Source organism: Crocodylus porosus, unplaced genomic scaffold, assembly GCF_001723895.1.
Source record: "Crocodylus porosus isolate Cpor-Errol unplaced genomic scaffold, CroPor_comp1, whole genome shotgun sequence".
In the NCBI taxonomy this organism is placed as follows: Eukaryota; Metazoa; Chordata; order Crocodylia; family Crocodylidae; genus Crocodylus; species Crocodylus porosus.
In genome coordinates, this window is record NW_017728925.1 from 4,991,418 (window position 1) to 5,007,327 (window position 15,910).

General features: G+C 51.6%; 1 protein-coding gene across 1 annotated transcript in view; it reads left to right on the forward strand.

The window, feature by feature from the left end:
• The window catches only part of LOC109313841 (collagen alpha-1(I) chain-like), a 152,225-nt gene extending 136,736 nt beyond the window's left edge, over nucleotides 1-15,489 (forward strand). Inside the window, exons 49-66 of the mRNA XM_019540611.1 lie at nucleotides 188-241; nucleotides 1,440-1,493; nucleotides 1,910-1,963; nucleotides 3,093-3,146; nucleotides 3,575-3,628; nucleotides 3,972-4,025; nucleotides 4,761-4,814; nucleotides 6,941-6,994; nucleotides 7,082-7,135; nucleotides 8,073-8,126; nucleotides 8,645-8,662; nucleotides 9,915-9,968; nucleotides 10,093-10,155; nucleotides 10,926-11,091; nucleotides 12,569-12,675; nucleotides 13,373-13,453; nucleotides 14,008-14,196; nucleotides 15,026-15,489. Of these exons, the coding sequence (XP_019396156.1) occupies nucleotides 188-241; nucleotides 1,440-1,493; nucleotides 1,910-1,963; nucleotides 3,093-3,146; nucleotides 3,575-3,628; nucleotides 3,972-4,025; nucleotides 4,761-4,814; nucleotides 6,941-6,994; nucleotides 7,082-7,135; nucleotides 8,073-8,126; nucleotides 8,645-8,662; nucleotides 9,915-9,968; nucleotides 10,093-10,155; nucleotides 10,926-11,091; nucleotides 12,569-12,675; nucleotides 13,373-13,453; nucleotides 14,008-14,196; nucleotides 15,026-15,175 (1,368 nt within the window). The 3' untranslated portion in view covers nucleotides 15,176-15,489. The remainder of the gene's footprint in view (nucleotides 1-187; nucleotides 242-1,439; nucleotides 1,494-1,909; nucleotides 1,964-3,092; nucleotides 3,147-3,574; nucleotides 3,629-3,971; nucleotides 4,026-4,760; nucleotides 4,815-6,940; nucleotides 6,995-7,081; nucleotides 7,136-8,072; nucleotides 8,127-8,644; nucleotides 8,663-9,914; nucleotides 9,969-10,092; nucleotides 10,156-10,925; nucleotides 11,092-12,568; nucleotides 12,676-13,372; nucleotides 13,454-14,007; nucleotides 14,197-15,025) is intronic.
• The last annotated feature ends 421 nt before the right edge of the window (nucleotides 15,490-15,910 follow it).

Genomic DNA, 15,910 nt, shown 5'->3' on the forward strand with positions numbered 1-15,910 from the left:
GGATATGCTCTCTGGATCATCCCAACCTCAGTAGGTTGGTCTGGGTTTTCAGTGTGTGCTTTGAGCACCCGCAAGTTGGTTACTCACAGCACTTCCATAGGCATCCTCAGTCTGTTGTCACCAGCAGGCAAGATAATGAGTGAATGTCAATTGTTTTGTCCTTTCCCCCACCCCAAAATGAATTCAGGGGTTGCACGGGTCACCTGGCGAAACAGGAGCACCGGGACTACTTGGCACTGAAGTGAGTAGGCTGCATTTACTGCATTTTTTAGTAAACACAGGGCACATGGGTTGAATTTGCCTTCATGGCAAGGAGTCTAAATAGGTAGTACGTGTGGGTACGGCAGATGGCTGAGACCGCATCGGATCCCATAGGTTAGGGGGGTAAAGTGAATGGAATACAATAAAAGTAGATTGCACTTGATTGCACAGAATTCTGGTTTTCCGCAAGGTATTCACCACAGCAGGAGTAATTGGACATGAAACCTTTCATTTGGAAAATCATAAAGTGCTGCTCAGTTTTTACAACCTGACATGAATTATATTACACAAAAGCAAACATGAAAAGAACAGTAATAAGGTTACAAACTAAGACTCCAGCCTCGTTCTGTGTCCCAGATAGACTGCGCTTGCTTAATGAGCTTCTATTTAATGTCTTTCTAATGGGTGACCCTAAGCCATTTAATTTCTGCTCTTCAGACAGAATTCATCGTGTCCTTGTGGGCTTTTTTCAGTGGCGCTTATCACTGAGATCTGCACAAGTGAAACCTTTCACCTTCCACAACCCCCCTGGGGCATAAGAGAGTCTCATCCCCATCTGCTGAGGAGGAATTGGGCCCTGAGGGCTAGTTCCAAACCATTAGGCACCTGGCCCCACAGTGCGTAGTTCCTGCATTCCCTGCTTAGTGCATGGGGAGATTTAGGCACCCCACATCCAAAATACCCATTTACCAAGCTCCTTAGTAGTAGTCAGTAAGCAGTGCTAAGCACAGGGGGTATCTAACAAGCCACACCAGTTATGTTCCTGTCACTACCCCCAGTGTGCCAGAGTGTGTTCAGTGCCACACTCAGCTTCACTGAAGAAACAGAGCACATGGGTCATGAAGCATGTGCAAGGAAAGGACCAGCTGTTGTATGGACCAAGGTGGCTGATAGAAGGTCTCAAGTGTCTACTTATGTCTTCTGCCAGCTACTGGCTGGCAGCAGAAGCCATCTTTTTGTTGGAGGGGTGACCTTACTCTGCCAACAGAAAGAAGGAGGTCTGCTTCTCTGGGGGAGCACTGAATGTGGACGAGCACAGAGTTGTGCTGGGAAAGGTACATAGTGCTAGTGGAAAATGTGGATAGGATAAAGGGGTCTCTGTAGTCGGGTCACCTCAATCTGTGCTTTAGAGAGATGTATGTGTGACGGATTGATCATCTGTTTTTTTCTCCCACTAGGGCCTGGCAGGCAAGAAAGGGGACCAGGGTGAGCCTGGAGAGCCCGGGCAAACGGTGAGGGCATGGAGAAACAGGCAAGCCACGCATCAGCTCTGGCTGCTTCAGATCCCTTCTCCCTGAACACACATACTTCCTCTCTTCTAACTCCTCTTGTGTTTGTAAAGTGTACTTCCAATGCCCAGCCTTGGAGCAGGGCTTTAAAATTTGGCCTTGTGAAGAATCCCGGAGCTATCGAATACTCTTTCCCTTATCTGAATACCAGCTTTTTCCCTGCATTTTTTAAGATCTTGTAGAAACAGGGAGAAGCTGTCATGTGGTTAGCAGAGCGGGTGTGTGAGCGAGAGGGTGGGAACAGAACCCAAGGCAGAGGCAGTTGGGACCTTTGCTAAATTAACCTCCATTCCTGGGTAACTTGCTGCCATGTCTGCATCATTTTGATGAAGACGATTCCTTCTTCCTGTCGATTTCAGGGGCCTCAAGGGCAATTGGGTCCAGAAGGACGCAAAGGTCAGAAAGGAGAAAAGGTAACGTCAGAAGTCTTTCTCTTATGATCATTCACATGGGGAAATGAGGTATCCTCCAAAAGGATAGGGAGGGTTTCTATCATACGATGAAGTGGATGTGGAGTGCATTAGGTGCTCAGCGTCAGGGGCAGTTCAGTTCCATGCAAGCAGCCATGAACCTTATGTCACCGTTATCTGTCAGTAATAGTTTTCACATGTATAGCTCCTTTCTTCCTCAAAGAAAAGTTAGTGCTTTGTAAGCAACGCTGGAATAGCTATATGCTGTAGGGAACACTGTACAGGATCCTGCCAGTGGCAAGAAATACCATGTCTGGGTGAGGTAGCAGTGGGAATCAGGGTGGGCAGGAGAGCACTGTGCCAACTCTCACTGCACCTTTATTGCCGTCACAAAAGAAATGAGTAAAAATGGTGAGGTGACCCTTCCTGCTTGGACAGCGTAGAGTAAACGCAAACCCAGGGACCTGCAACCTGGTGTCCTGAGCCAGAGGGGCCCAAGAGCCAGAAGTTTCAGGCCACCTTAGCAGCTGAAGAGAGCATAGAGGACAAGCATCTAGATGCCTAATTTTTACTGAGAGTAATGTGAGAAGGAGGGGCTGAAATACATTTGTACTAGCGACCCTAAAGTTTGAATCTCAGCAGCACATTGGGAAATCCCACTAGGCACCTCTCTCTGCATCTAAGCACCTAACTGAGCCTAAGAATGTGGCCATGTGCCCTGGAGTAGGGTATCCTCATGGCTAAGGCAACCTAGGACTCGGGCAGCTCCAGTCCGTGCCTGCCTTTGCCACAGACCCCTGACGGGACTTCGGGCAGGGCCCTGCTGCTACTTCTGATTCTCTGGCCATGCCTCTCCCCCACGGTGACCCATGCTTTGATGCTGCCCCTTCTGCTTCCTCCTGCCCCCTGCTGCCTTTTGGGAAATGCAGTGAATGTTGCAGTTCAGTCCTCCCTGGAGGCTTCCGGGCATTGAGGTTCATGTTACAACATCGCAGTACATTACAGCTGCTTCCCTCTCATCCCTCGGGATTTTCTGTTCCCAATTTCCTTTGTGTAGAAAGCAGTCAGTCCTTCCCCCTCTTTTAGCTCTCCGATGTCATCTGCTGTCTGAATTATGTCTCTGTTTCCTTAGGGGGACATTGGGCGTGATGGGGACACCGGCTTCCCTGGCAATCCTGGCAGAAGGGTAAAGTAGCACCATAATCCTGGAGGCCAGTCCAGCACCAATGTCTAAAGGCTTTTTTAAGCTAGTGGCTAAAGCTAGCCCAGGCATACTGGCCTGAGTGTAGCTAAACGGTGGTCGTGCAGCCTGACTGGGGAGGTGCTGGGGGGCTCTAGAAAAGGGGGGGAAGGTGCCTGGGAGCTGTAGCAAGGTGAAGGGGAAAGCACTGCAGGACTGGAGGTGGCAACGGGGGGGCAGCCTCAGGGTAAGGTAACAAGGAGGGTAGCACAACAGCTCCAGAGGTAGCCCTGGGATATTGTGGTGCTGTGAAGGGAAGCACAGTTTTACTGAGAGCCTGAAATGGGAATGTGAGCAGGGAACTGGGACTTGGATAACTCTGGGTTGCCTGGATTGCCAGGAATCCTGATTTTTTTTTTTTTATCCTTGTCCAGGGCAAGCGAGGCAGAGCTGGACATCGGCCCCCAAGAGGCCCCAGCGGCCCCAAGGTAGGAAAACCCACTCCTCCACTGGGTGTACAGTCCTGCCTAGTGCCCGAGTCCCGTACTATTTATCTGTACCCTGTAGACACTTGCCTGGACCCTTCACTTCTGAGTGCCAAGCAAAGCCAACCTGCAACACATCGCCATCAGCTGTGTGGGTTTGTAGCTAGTGTGAGTTAGATGTCCCAGTAGACACGAAGGCAGGCCAGGGCTCCTCCCCATGTCTCTAGCACTTGTTCTTCTTCCCCAGCTCTCTGTTTTCCTATGGGCAGAAATTGTACCAGGAGCTGTTTCCACCTCACTGGTACACTGACCCACCTGAGAGGTCTCTTCTGCTTGTACCTTCCAGGGCTCTCAAGGTGAACTGGGGCCAGCAGGACCAAAGGGCCCACAAGGAACACACGTAAGTATTGAGCCCAAAATTGGCCAGGCAGACCCAGAACCAGGCCAGGCAGGGGTTTTTCTGAGCCTGCTTTTACGAGGTGCAGATTGTAAAATACTGACAAACTTGCTAGCAGAGAGGAGTGGTCTTGTGAGGAAGGCACTTGGAAGAATGAGGGTCATATCTTGGCTCTGATGGAACCATTTTGCCAGAATCTGTGCGTTTTCCCCCTAAAATACAATAGACTCGGATGTCCAGGAAATAACATAGCCTTCAGGTAATTCTGTGTGGCTGGCCAGGTGATGGTGATGGTAATTCAGAAATGGTCACCTTCATTTACATGATGGATGTAATAGCAGGCATAGCAAAAAGCCTGCCACTTTTATTTTGTTTAAATGCAAATGTGTACATTTTTTTTTCTACCTTTTCTTTCCTCAAATGGCAACCAAAACTGAAATACCAACAACATGTTCTCATCACTGCCTTCTTCTCTTGTCCGCTGTAAAGAAAAGGGTTGGAAAAAAATATTCCAAGGCCAGATCAAAATTTTGGTGGAAAGTGTCACCTCCAAAAGGAGGTGGTTGTGCTTGGTGAGGTTCCTGGGGGCCAGAGGCCGTGCTGGTGGTCTCTTTCCAACAAAGAGTTCCTCAATAGGGAATAAGCAAGTCTACTATAGGCAGAGTGCAGCAGCTGATGGGAGTTTTGCAGATACAACCCTCTGGTTTGGTTTTTTTGGTTTTTTTTTTTCCCTCATAGGGCATTCCTGGACTGAAGGGGGTGAAGGGAGATCGAGGTCCGAAAGGGTCAAGGGTATGTAGTGTTCTGCTCCATCAGTCCCTTAGTCCCAGTGAAGGCTTTGTCCTCTGAATGTGATGCTGGCTACAGCCACTTTTTCTTTCCTTCCTCCAAACCTGTCCAGTTGAGTTGTCTCACTTCTTCCTTTGTTGATGTAACTGTTCCCATGACCCAGTGGAGATTCACATATCAGACTCCTCCTTTTCTCTTCATTAGCTCTTTCCATCCCACTGTGCCCATGAGGTGAGTAGTGTCCCAACCAAGGCTAGAAATCAGGCCCCGGGGGTGTTGGGTCATGTAATAGCTATGTTGTCCCTGCCAATTATGCCTCATGACTTTCAGATGCATGCATGTGCACATGCATGTTTTATGTGCTAATCAGGTACAGTACACAGAACTGGCAAGTGTACCCTGGCACCAGTCAGTCGTGTGCAGCCCTCAGGGAAATGAACCTTGCAGTAAAGAAATTGTTTCAATATATCATAATATTATTGAACAAGGGCTGTCCTCATCAAGTCCAGGGCAGTCAGCCCATCCATGAGAGGGCAGTTCCAGCAAATTTGGGATCATTCATCCTTTGCTTGCTGCAGCAGAAGAAGCGGTGTCTGTAAGCCAGGTTGGGAAATCCTGGTTTCAGTGTAGTCAGGGTGAGCAAACCAGAATTTCCTTTTCTGTTTGCATAAACACATTTCCTGGAAATGTGCTGAAGTGTAATCCAGAAGCCAGAACATCTGGCGGTGTGCTTTGGACCTGAAATTCTTTTGCATTTCCAGTTGCTGGAGGAAACGTGACTTGCCCTGTCAAATCTGTCAGTTGAAAAAATTTTAAAAAATGCAGAAGCACAAATAAAGAAAAATGAATTTTCCAGTTTGCTGTAATTGGCAACAGCACAGCAGGGCTCTTGTTTTTATGATGGTGGCAACAGTCTCCCTCTGCATGGTGAGCTTGTGATAAATGCATGCTTTTAGCTGAAGCTTTCTGATGCGTTCTTAGCTAAAGGTCTTACCAGTGACCTAGCGAGTATGAACTCACAGGCTAGAGAAAATGCCCTGGAGTGGAATAAGTAGACTCGCTCTCAAAGTAGCTTCCCTCCTTGCAGAGTTAAAGTGGAAAGAATGTGTATATGAGTAGTTTAGAGATTTCATAGACATTTGGGGCTGGAAGGGACCTCATGAGATCATTGAGTCCAGCCCCCCTGCCAGAGGCAGGAAGACTGCAGGGATCAAATGATCCCAGCAAGATCAACATCCAGATGCCCTTTGAATGAGTCCTGAGTAGGTGCTTGCACCACCTCTTGGGGGAATCTGTTCCAGACCTTGGACACTCAGACTGTAAAGAAGTTTTTTCTTGTATCGAGTCTGAATTGGCCTCCTACAAGTTTGTGGCCGTTAGACTTAGTTTCCCCTTGGGGTGCCCTGGTGAACAACTGTTCTCCCAGATCCTGATACACCCCCCGCCCCCCTTATATACTTATAGGTGGCCACCAAGTCCCCCCTGAGCTTTCTCTTCACCAGGCTGAAGAGTCCCATGTCCCTTGGCCTCTCCATGTAAGCCTTGCTCTCCTGGCCCTTGATCATATGGGTGGCTGTCCTCTGGACTCTCTTGAGCCCGAGAGAAGAAATATTTTGAGGCTCTGAGCCCTCTCTGAAGATAATGGCTGCATAGAGACCTGTATCTATTGACACCGCATAATGTAAATGTACGTCAGACTCTATGTCCCTGATGGTTAGGGTGGATGCTTTTGGTCCAAGAATCCCGTATCTCAGCAGCTGGAAAAACCTCCAGATCTGTCTGCTGTAGCAAGGTACAGCTGATATCTGCAGGGTCCTACATGTCTCCTTTTCACCTTCATTAAAGTGATTATTAAAGGGGATGTGGTAACATGGATACCATCTGACATGTCAGTGCAGAAGTTGGGGGCTGGGGTGGTGTGGGCACTAAGGTGCATGGCTGACAGCCCAGAGGTTGCAGGTTTGAAGCCATAGCAGATGCGCTTATGGTGCAGCCTGTCAGATTCCAGTGAAATCTGTGAATTCTGCTAAATACCTTCACCAGGATGCGAAAAAAGAAGGAAGTGGAGAGGTTGATGAGGCTTGTTGCATCTTCTAGTACTGATTTCCAACCTTAACTGGTCTTTCTAGGGAGAGAAAGGCAGTGGGGGATTTCTGGGGCCGCAAGGAGATGATGGATTCAAGGTGCGTAAGAGGGTTTATTCCTTTCCTTCTTGACTCTGCCTGTTGCATATCCTGAAGCGTTCATGCGGTACCCTTTGCTTCTCTCAGGGCAAGCCAGGACCCTCAGGCCCTCCAGGGAGGCCAGGACCCAAGGGAGACCAGGTAAGATTGCTGTGTCCCCACCTACCCTGGCTTGAGTGGTTTGTGGTCATGCAGCACTGTCCCTTGTCAGGCTGTGTGGCCCCTCTCAGGCACTAGATCACAGTTCCCATGTGGGATGGAAGAGGGTGATGCCTCAGGGAGGCCATGAAGCAATCAGAAGTGGAGAGTAACGGTCATGAGAAAAATGTAGATGGCCTGCCTTGGAAGGAGGAATAAATGTATGCAAGCAATATCAGAAGGAGCAAAATGTGATGTATAGTTCTTTCTTTGGATGTTGTTAGAAGAAGGGTCTCTTCCCTGCAAAATGCTCTGAGACAAGTAGGGAAATGAGGCATGGTGCTAGCTTTGTTACAGAATCTGGGCCTCAGTGGTAGCGACTTGTTGAGGAGTCTCCAGGAGACTGAGCAGAGCCGAGGGACTGGGAATCAGGAGTCCTGACGGCTGACAGCAGCTTACCATGTGGTCTGGGCAAGCTGCAGACTCTTCTGAACCCCGAGGCAGTCTAACACTGCAAGCAGAGGTGCCCGGTTCGTGGGGGCCCAAGGGCCCCAGCCCCACTTGGGAAGAGGGCTGTTACCTAAAATGCATAAAACATTCCACACATCCATCATCAATAGGCACCTCCCTCCCCAGCAAAATCAAAAGCCAGCACCTGTGACTCCAAGCAGTCATAAGAGCAGCCTTAGAGGGGGGTACCAAGGTCTGAGTGTTCAGCAGGAGAGGGCCAAAGAAGAACCAAGGAGTATAGGGTTTCTTCCTTGGCTGGGGGCAAGGAGGGAAGGGAGAACCCCTCCGTGGCTCAAAGGTACAAGACGACCCCCACGGGGCTGCACTGGGGAGGGAGTGACTCCACAGAGGGTTCGTAGAACTGCAGCAGGGACCCCGCACGGGGTTAGCACAGTGTCCTGCAGCAAGGGAGCGTGTGCTCTTTTTGCAGGGTGACACCGGCCTGTCAGGCCCACAGGGATTCCCTGGCCTCCCTGGGACACCAGTAAGTTTTCCTCATTCTCCTAAGGAGGGAGGGAGCGGGCGGGCAGGGATGGCAGCATGTGGTAGATGGGATAGTGGTCTCTTGTCCTGTGACAGATGCTGTGGACTACAGGTGCCCAGCACCGGCAGCTGGAGTAGCAGGCCTGCCTGCAAAATAATTACAGCAGCCCTTAGCTCTGTTGTCACTTCGGAGCTGTTTAAAACCCAGCAGCCTCTGGGCTGGAGGACATCCAAGCCCAACTACTGAAAACACCTTATGCTTTCTCCCAACATTGGCCTCTCTTGCAGTTTTTCTGTAGTTTCACATGCTTTGCAGAGGTTGTGCCTGCTAGGGGCAGAGTGGGGGCAAGTTGGGGTGCCCTGTCCAACACAGTTTTTGTGCCAATGCCTGAGTCCTTTGGCAGTATTCCTAGATCACTCCTTGTTGCATTGCTACAGGGGGTCACACTCTCTCTAAAGGTGGCATGGGCTTGTTCATCCCAGGCCATGTTTATTCTTTTTTCTGTCTTTCTCTTCCAGGGCGTCTTTGGACAAAAAGTAAGTGGGGAATGTTGTTGGACTGGATCCTCGGTCCTGTCTTTAACTGTTTTCTCCCATCCCTGACAGAAGTTGTGTGCCCATGTCCCCTGTTCGTCCCGTGCCATGCTTTGCACAGTGCAGGGGCAGTGTTACCTGGGTTTGGAGATGCTATTCTGTCAGTCTTGCTGCCTGTGGAAAGAAGTGGGGAAAAGTGGGAGCAACCCCTTGTGTGTCCCCCAAGAGGCCCTGATGGCCTCATCTTCTCTGCTCATAGATCTCATAGACATTAGGGCCGGAAGGATCATTGAGTCCAGTCCCCTGCTGAATGCTGCAATTGGCCCTAGGGAGCCCTGTGTCCCGGAGGAGTGGAAAGCTGGCTGTCTGGAGGTGCAACGATTTAACCCAAGCGTCTGCCACTGACTGCCCATGTGGGCACATGGAAGGCTGTCTGGGTCCATTGGCCCTGCTGTGATAGATAGTCTGAGTGCGTAGGGAGCCGGCCAAGGCTTTGAAGCTGCAAAGGGGCAGAGTGGTGTTGCCCAGACTGCTGCCTTTAGTGTCGTGGCCAGGGCTGCACAATTTCCCCAGCCAGCACAGTCTATGAGAAAGGGCAAGGCTGGTGGGAGTAAGGAAGTTGCAACAGAAAAGCCACTGACTGTGGGAGCACTGTTCCCACAAGTCACCATGAAGGCAGTTGTCCAGCGGTTCCTGTGAACTTCCCCGCACGTGGCAGGAGGATTTGGGAGAGGCATGAAGGCTGAAGAGATAAGGAAGCACCCAGCCCTCCTCCAGGTGCTTCCTTGCACTGTGGGGGTGGCAGTACTCTGAGTAGTGCATCCCAGGCGGCTGCTGCCTCGTCGATGTATGTCAAAGGATCGGGCCAATGCGTGTCAGAAGAGCACAGAAGTAGAAGTCCTCCTGGCTTCTGCTGATGTAAAGCCAGGGCCAAACCCCATAGGCCTGTCTCCAGCCTGTGACCCCTGGCCCCCAGGGAGGGACTGCAGCCGGCACTGCACTGTGCCTCAGTGATGTCCTCCTGTCTGGTACGGTGATGCCCAGCCTCTCCATCACCCCCTGAAGCTCTTACCATGCAGGCTCTCACCCTGGGAAGAGTTGAGAGTGGGCACCAAATACTGGGGGGCCTGAGCTGGTGGGGCTACTGACTTTGTGAATAGCATCAGCAGGGGTTGTAAGTGTTTCTGCAGGGCTGTCCCCAGCAGCACAGCACCTTGCTGAGGATTTCTTTTTTTCCCATCCCTCCTAACGGCAGGGGCTGAAAGGGTTGCAAGGCCTCCCAGGATGTAAAGGCAAGCCGGGCCTGCCGGTAAGTTGAGCTGTTTTTTTTTTTTTTTTTAACACTGTCTCCTGCCCTTTAGTTTCCCAAGGAAAAGAGAAGTGATGCCAAGCTGTGCTAGGAGGGTGGTAACGTTGGTGGTGTTGTTCTGTAGGGTTCACCTGGCCTTCCTGGTCCACGTGGAGCAGCCCTAAACCTCTCCATGGAGGAACTGAAGGTGAGTAGTGTTGGTCAAGCCTGTGACAAAATCAGATGTGATGGGGGCTGTTTCCTTTGGTGGAGAAATGTCTGCGGCCTGTCCCAGTACGCCTTTCAGGCTGGGGTCTGTAGGAGGCCAAAGCTTGTGGTAAGCAGGGCAGGCCTGTCAGCGCGGTAAGCGGTACCTGACAGTGATGTGCTGCTCTCAACCCCCAGCTCAGACCCTTTTTGCTTCAGGAGTGCGTGCAGTGTAGGAAGGGTTAAGCAGAGCTTGCAGCTAAAATACAAGTGGGAGAACAGAGGGTGCCGCATGATCAAGAGCTTCCATTTCCCTGTATTTGCGTGACAGGTCCCAGAGCATGGGGATCCTCTCCAAACCCTCCCTTTTGGTTTCCCAAACCCAGCAGAAAAGCTGTAAACCAGGCTCTGCTTTGGGCATCCCAGGGTTTCCTCAATGAAGAACCTCCATGGAGTAAGCAGCTGAGCTTGGTAGCACTGTGGCAATAGGACAGAATAAGCAACAGATGTTGGGGTAATGCGCCAAGGCCTGTGACTGTATTAGGAAGGTTGTAGGGCAGCAGGTGTTTTGGAGAACAGCACTTCCCCCCCATCCCCTCTGAAATCAAGGCCCCGTTGTGCTGCGTGTTGCTCCAGCCCATGGCCAGTGACAGTCCCCATGCTTAAAGCCTAACTGGACAACAGCAGTGGCAGCATGCGGTGGGGATTGGTGGCTGGAAGGAGGGCAAGGGTAGGGTAGGTGTAAATCATTCATTTTGTGTCACCTCTTAGCACCTGATTTATTCCTCCAACAAACTGAACTACGACATGGTCTGGGCTCTTATGGGCAACCTGAGCCATGAGTTGAAGCTGCTCATCGCCCACCCAAATGGCACCAAGGACAACCCAGCGACCACCTGCAAGGAGCTGCTCTTGGCCCAGCCTCACCTCCCGGATGGTACAGGAACAATCTCTTCTCCTTGGGGCAGGAGAGAGGAGTTGGGACCCAAGATGGAAGAAGTTGTGAGGAAAGCAGGCTCCATCTGGCCCTCAGTAGACTTGGCTTAGGCTGCAAAGTTGTATTATTCACTGGTGTGTAGCCACGATGCAGCCAATCAAGAATAGGACCTAGAGAGAGGCAGGATCTACAGAGGGTGCCCCTAAGCTTGGTTCCAGGCAGCGTGGTCAGTCCCATATTTCCTTGAGCACTGAGTTTTGCCATTGTAAGTGGAGGAGCTTTGCCCGGCCCATCCTGCCCTCCTCCTAAGGGGAGGGTAATGGCAGAACATGCAAACAGCCAGGGATCAGCACAAAACTGTTTTCCTTCTGGACAGAGGGGCTGTTTGCTGTACTGGTCAGAAAATCTCTCTGAGCATATTATTCCTACACGTGCAGTCTCTGCATCTCTTTCCAGTCCTATGTCCTGGCATCAGCAGGTCCCACTTAAAGATAGATATCTCTGTTGCTCCTGATATATTTTAGATGCCAGGGAAGTCTGGCATGGGGCATGAAGGTGACCAGGTCATCCCGTCAGACTCAACAGGCCTGTGATCTCCAGGTCTGTGGTCACACAACAGGTGTCAGTGACTATAACTGCTGTAGGGTTTGTACCCTGATATCAGTTGCAAGAGGCTGTGGACAGACAGGGAGCCAGATTACAGGGTATTGGTCAGCAGGGCCGGATTAACCCTTTAGTGGGCCCCAGACAAGCCGAAACCCCCCTCCCCACCTCAGCATTGCTGCCCGCAGGGAGCGAGGCTCAGAGCCACTACTAGGAAGCAGCTCCGTGGAGGGCAGGGGAAGGGAAAGGAAGGGAGGCAGACGGAGCCATTCGCGCTGCCTTTGCAGAGGGAAGGACCAGGCCCCCACACAGCTCAGGTCCCTAGGCGTACGCCTCACTTACCTGTGTTAATCTGGCCCTGTTGATCAGCTCCGAGTCGGGCAGTGGCAGGGAGCAGGAAACAGGCTGAGCGAAAGGCTACCTCGGGATAGGCAGCGATGTGGATTAAAACTGACTGCGCATAGTACATATGCCGTGTCCCACTCATACATGGGAACTATGAGGGTTATGGGGACAGTCACTATACACGGGTGTTAGATTGTCCTACAGTAGCATAGCATCCCCTCCACTATGGTGCCAGTGGAAGGCCAACTAGGCCTGCGTAGATGTGTCACCTGTCACAGCTCCAGGCACAGGATATGGGAGGGTAAATGCAGCACAAGTTGCCCATGGAAAACTGAGCCCTACGTTTGAGAAATGGTGTGGGGAACAAAGGCGGCCTCACCACAGGTGCCTTGGGAACGAGTGTCCCTGGGTGTCGAGCTGTGAAGCTGACCTAGGTAACCAGTGCTCACGGCCAGCTGTCTGGTCCCCGCTGTGACTGGCTCCCATGTATTTCTGGTGCCCTAAGACTGTTTTCTCTCCTTTCCATTAGGGTATTACTACATAGACCCCAACCAAGGCAGCCCCCAGGACTCTCTGCTGGCTTTTTGCAATTTCACAGCTGGGGGAGAGACTTGTATCTCTCCAGCGCACAATCAGGTAGGACACGTGGCTTACAGCAGGAGGCAGAGCGCCTGCTTGATGCAGGGCTCCAACTTAAGGAACCAGCGGGAGCAGAGCCTGGCAGGATGAGTGCAAGGACCTGAAATGGGGGCAGAGGAGGGGAAGCAAAAACTAGAAAGGAGGCTCGGGAATTGGGAAGCAGGAGAGAAGTGAGTGCAGGGCACAGGCTGGAGAGCTGGCTCGAGGGAAGGATAAAGGAGACTTGAACCAAAGCCTTGAGCATCCAAAACTAATGCCATGCATCTTTGTCTCCTGTTACCCTGCATGTGGCGGGCAGGCAAAACTCGAGCAGCCAAACCCACAATTTGGTCTTGAGGACCTGATTTGCTGAGGGGAGAAACACGAGGAAGAGTAAGCAGCTCGTCATCCCAACAGGGTGGTACCTAAAGGGGACAAATAATCTTGTATTCCTGCCCTAGCATCCAGGACATACCGTGGGATGATTTAGGTAGAGGCCCTTCGAAGTGCAACTGATACTGCCCATGTGGGGACCAAAGTTGCCTACCGGGGAGGGAAAGGCAGGCTGGGCTTTGCAGTCAGTGATAGGGTTTTTGCCCATTGCACTACGAGTCCAGCTGTGTAAACCTAGATGCAGGCATAATCGGACATCCAGAGCCGTGAGGCCACCTTCTCACTCGCTGAGCGACTGGCAACACTCTGCCCTTGCCCTCAGGTGCCCATCAAGGCCTGGCTGAAAGCATACGCCTCTGAGGAGACCTTTGAGTGGTTCAGTTCCCTGCCTGGGGGCTTTCTGGTAAGCTTTCCCTTGCCACTGCAGAGATGTGGGGATGGTGCCCACACATCTCACGGTCACAGCGGTGGCGTGGCTGTGTGGAGCAGGGTTGACGGTGGGAGCGAGCAGGGATGTTCTGGCAGAGGAAGTGGCAGGATCCCAGGTGATGGGATCAGCTGTTGCAGGGTTGGAAGAAGCGGGAGGGGGGGGGGACTTGCAAATCCCCTTGCTCTTGTGTACGTGACCAAGTGGGAAGGGACTGTTGGGATACCAGGGACTAGCACTCTGTAGTCCCTCTCTGGTGAAATTAAATGCCAGCACCTCAAGAAAACCAAGGCTACAGTCATGTAGGTGTACCGCAGGGCTCCTGGCTATTCAGCTGTAGTGGAGCAAGGACATATTCCCTCCAGCTGATGATTTCAAGGTGGGCCTGGAAAGAGCAAGAGTATCTGTCTAAACTGTCTGGCTCCGAGAGGGTTGGACTCTGCAACACGCTATATAATCGGTTGGCCATTGAGGTGTGCGCCATCAGCTCCCCCACCCCAAGACAAATAGTGCTTACTCTTTGGTTGCAGCTGGAATACCAGGGTGCTGGCACGGTGCAGCTTCGCTTCCTGAAGCTGCACAGCAGCATTGCCACGCAGAAGGTGTCGTACTCCTGCAGGCCCGAGGGCGACAAGGACGAGCCCCAGGCAGAGAAGGAAATTAAATTCCTGGCAGATTCGCGGGACCAGAGCTACCTGGCCACCCTGCAGGGCTGCGTGGTAAGTGGAGCATGAGGGCAAAGTTGGCCATGCTAAGAGAGGTTTGTGAGGCAGCAGGGCTGAGAGGAGCATGTCTACATGTTCCCTGAATTGTGGGTCAGGCTCCTTTGGATTGCAGACATTTTTTTTTTCCCCCCTCTCCTTGGTGGCTGAACCAAGCAAAGGCTGAAAGGGCAAAGCAGAATAGCTGACACTCCCAGGCTGGTTCCCAGGATGAAAGCAGCCACAATGGACCTTTTGGGAAGAGCACAGGGGGCTTCCCACATGTGGGTTGCCAAGGATAAGGCACGGCGGGGCTCGGTTCCAAAAGCCTTGGGGACAGAGGCCAGACACCAAGGTGACTGGTGCTAGATGGATGGCGAGGCAGTGTGTGCAGCAGTGGGAGGTCTTGGTTTTGCCAAGAACCAATTCTGTTGGAAGTGGCTGTGGGAAACACAGCTGCACTGAGTCCTGGCCTCCCTCTTGTGAGGAAATTGTGCAGACTTCTCCTGGGTCGTGCCAACTGTGCTCAGTTCATCCTTAACTCAGAGAATCATCCTTATGTCCAGTGGAAAGAGGCGATGGCCAAGTTATGGTGGTGAAACCATTTTACCCCAGGGCAGCCAAGCAGGTCTGAGGAATCGCTCTGGAAGAGCTGGGGATCGATCTGTGCCGGCGCTTGTCAGTGATAGCACTGTCTTGTGCTCAGGAGCATTTTACCTAGCGCTATGTACCACATATGAGCTTAATAGCAAGTGATAATGCAACCTGGTTTTCAGTGTGTGGCTACTAGCCACGTAGCTTGTGGTCCAGAGCACAGCTACATGGCATGTGTCTCTGCACGTTGCAGCTGGACAATGAGTCATCGATCACGGACACGATATTCCAGTTTTCCACGGAGGAGCTGGACCTCCTGCCTCTGCGCGACCTGGCCGTGTTTCACAATGGAGATGCCTCCCACCAATTTGGATTCACAGTGGGACCGGTGTGCTTTGCCTGACAGTGGCAGCTGTTGCCAACCTGCTGCTTTTCCAGGAAACCAAAGTGCTGAGGGGAGTGTTTATTGTCAAAACCTCTGGCCTCTGCCTGTGGAGCATCGTACAGCTTGTGATAGCTGTCAGATCTATTTATGACATGTTTAGAGCTGCCTTATGCCATGGACTACACCTCCTCCTGAAGGAGAGTAATGTTTACAAAAGCAAGTCTCTATAAATTATATATATATATGTGCGTATGTATATGAAAAGGTGCTAATTTAACAAGTGATGGAAGAATTGTCATGTAATTACATCCAGCAGGGTCTGTTTAAAACAAGCCAAGCCTCTGGATATGATTCTGTGTCTGGTCTAAGCGGACAAGAGCCTGCAAGCTGTTGTCTGCCAGAGAATAAGTAGATATCCAGGACCAGACTCTGTCAGCACAGGCGAACAGCATGGCTGGTGGGGGCTGCGGGGAACGTGTGTGAGCTGTGTCCAACAAGCTGGTGGGGGCTGCAGGGTACCAGGATGCTGGCCTCGGGGAAGTAGTGGCATGTGAAGACCATCAAGTGTCTGGGAAAATGGTCCAGGCTGCAGAGGGTCTGTGTCCATTGCACCTTGGGAGTCACTGGTATGGTGCAAAACACTTGGTGTCTATTATCCAGCAGTCTGCCTGACTTGTGAGTAGGGCTGAAATCCTCTGTGTGCACTGCAAAATGGTCCATGTGCACAGCTCCTGCCTAGAAGTGCCTAAGTAA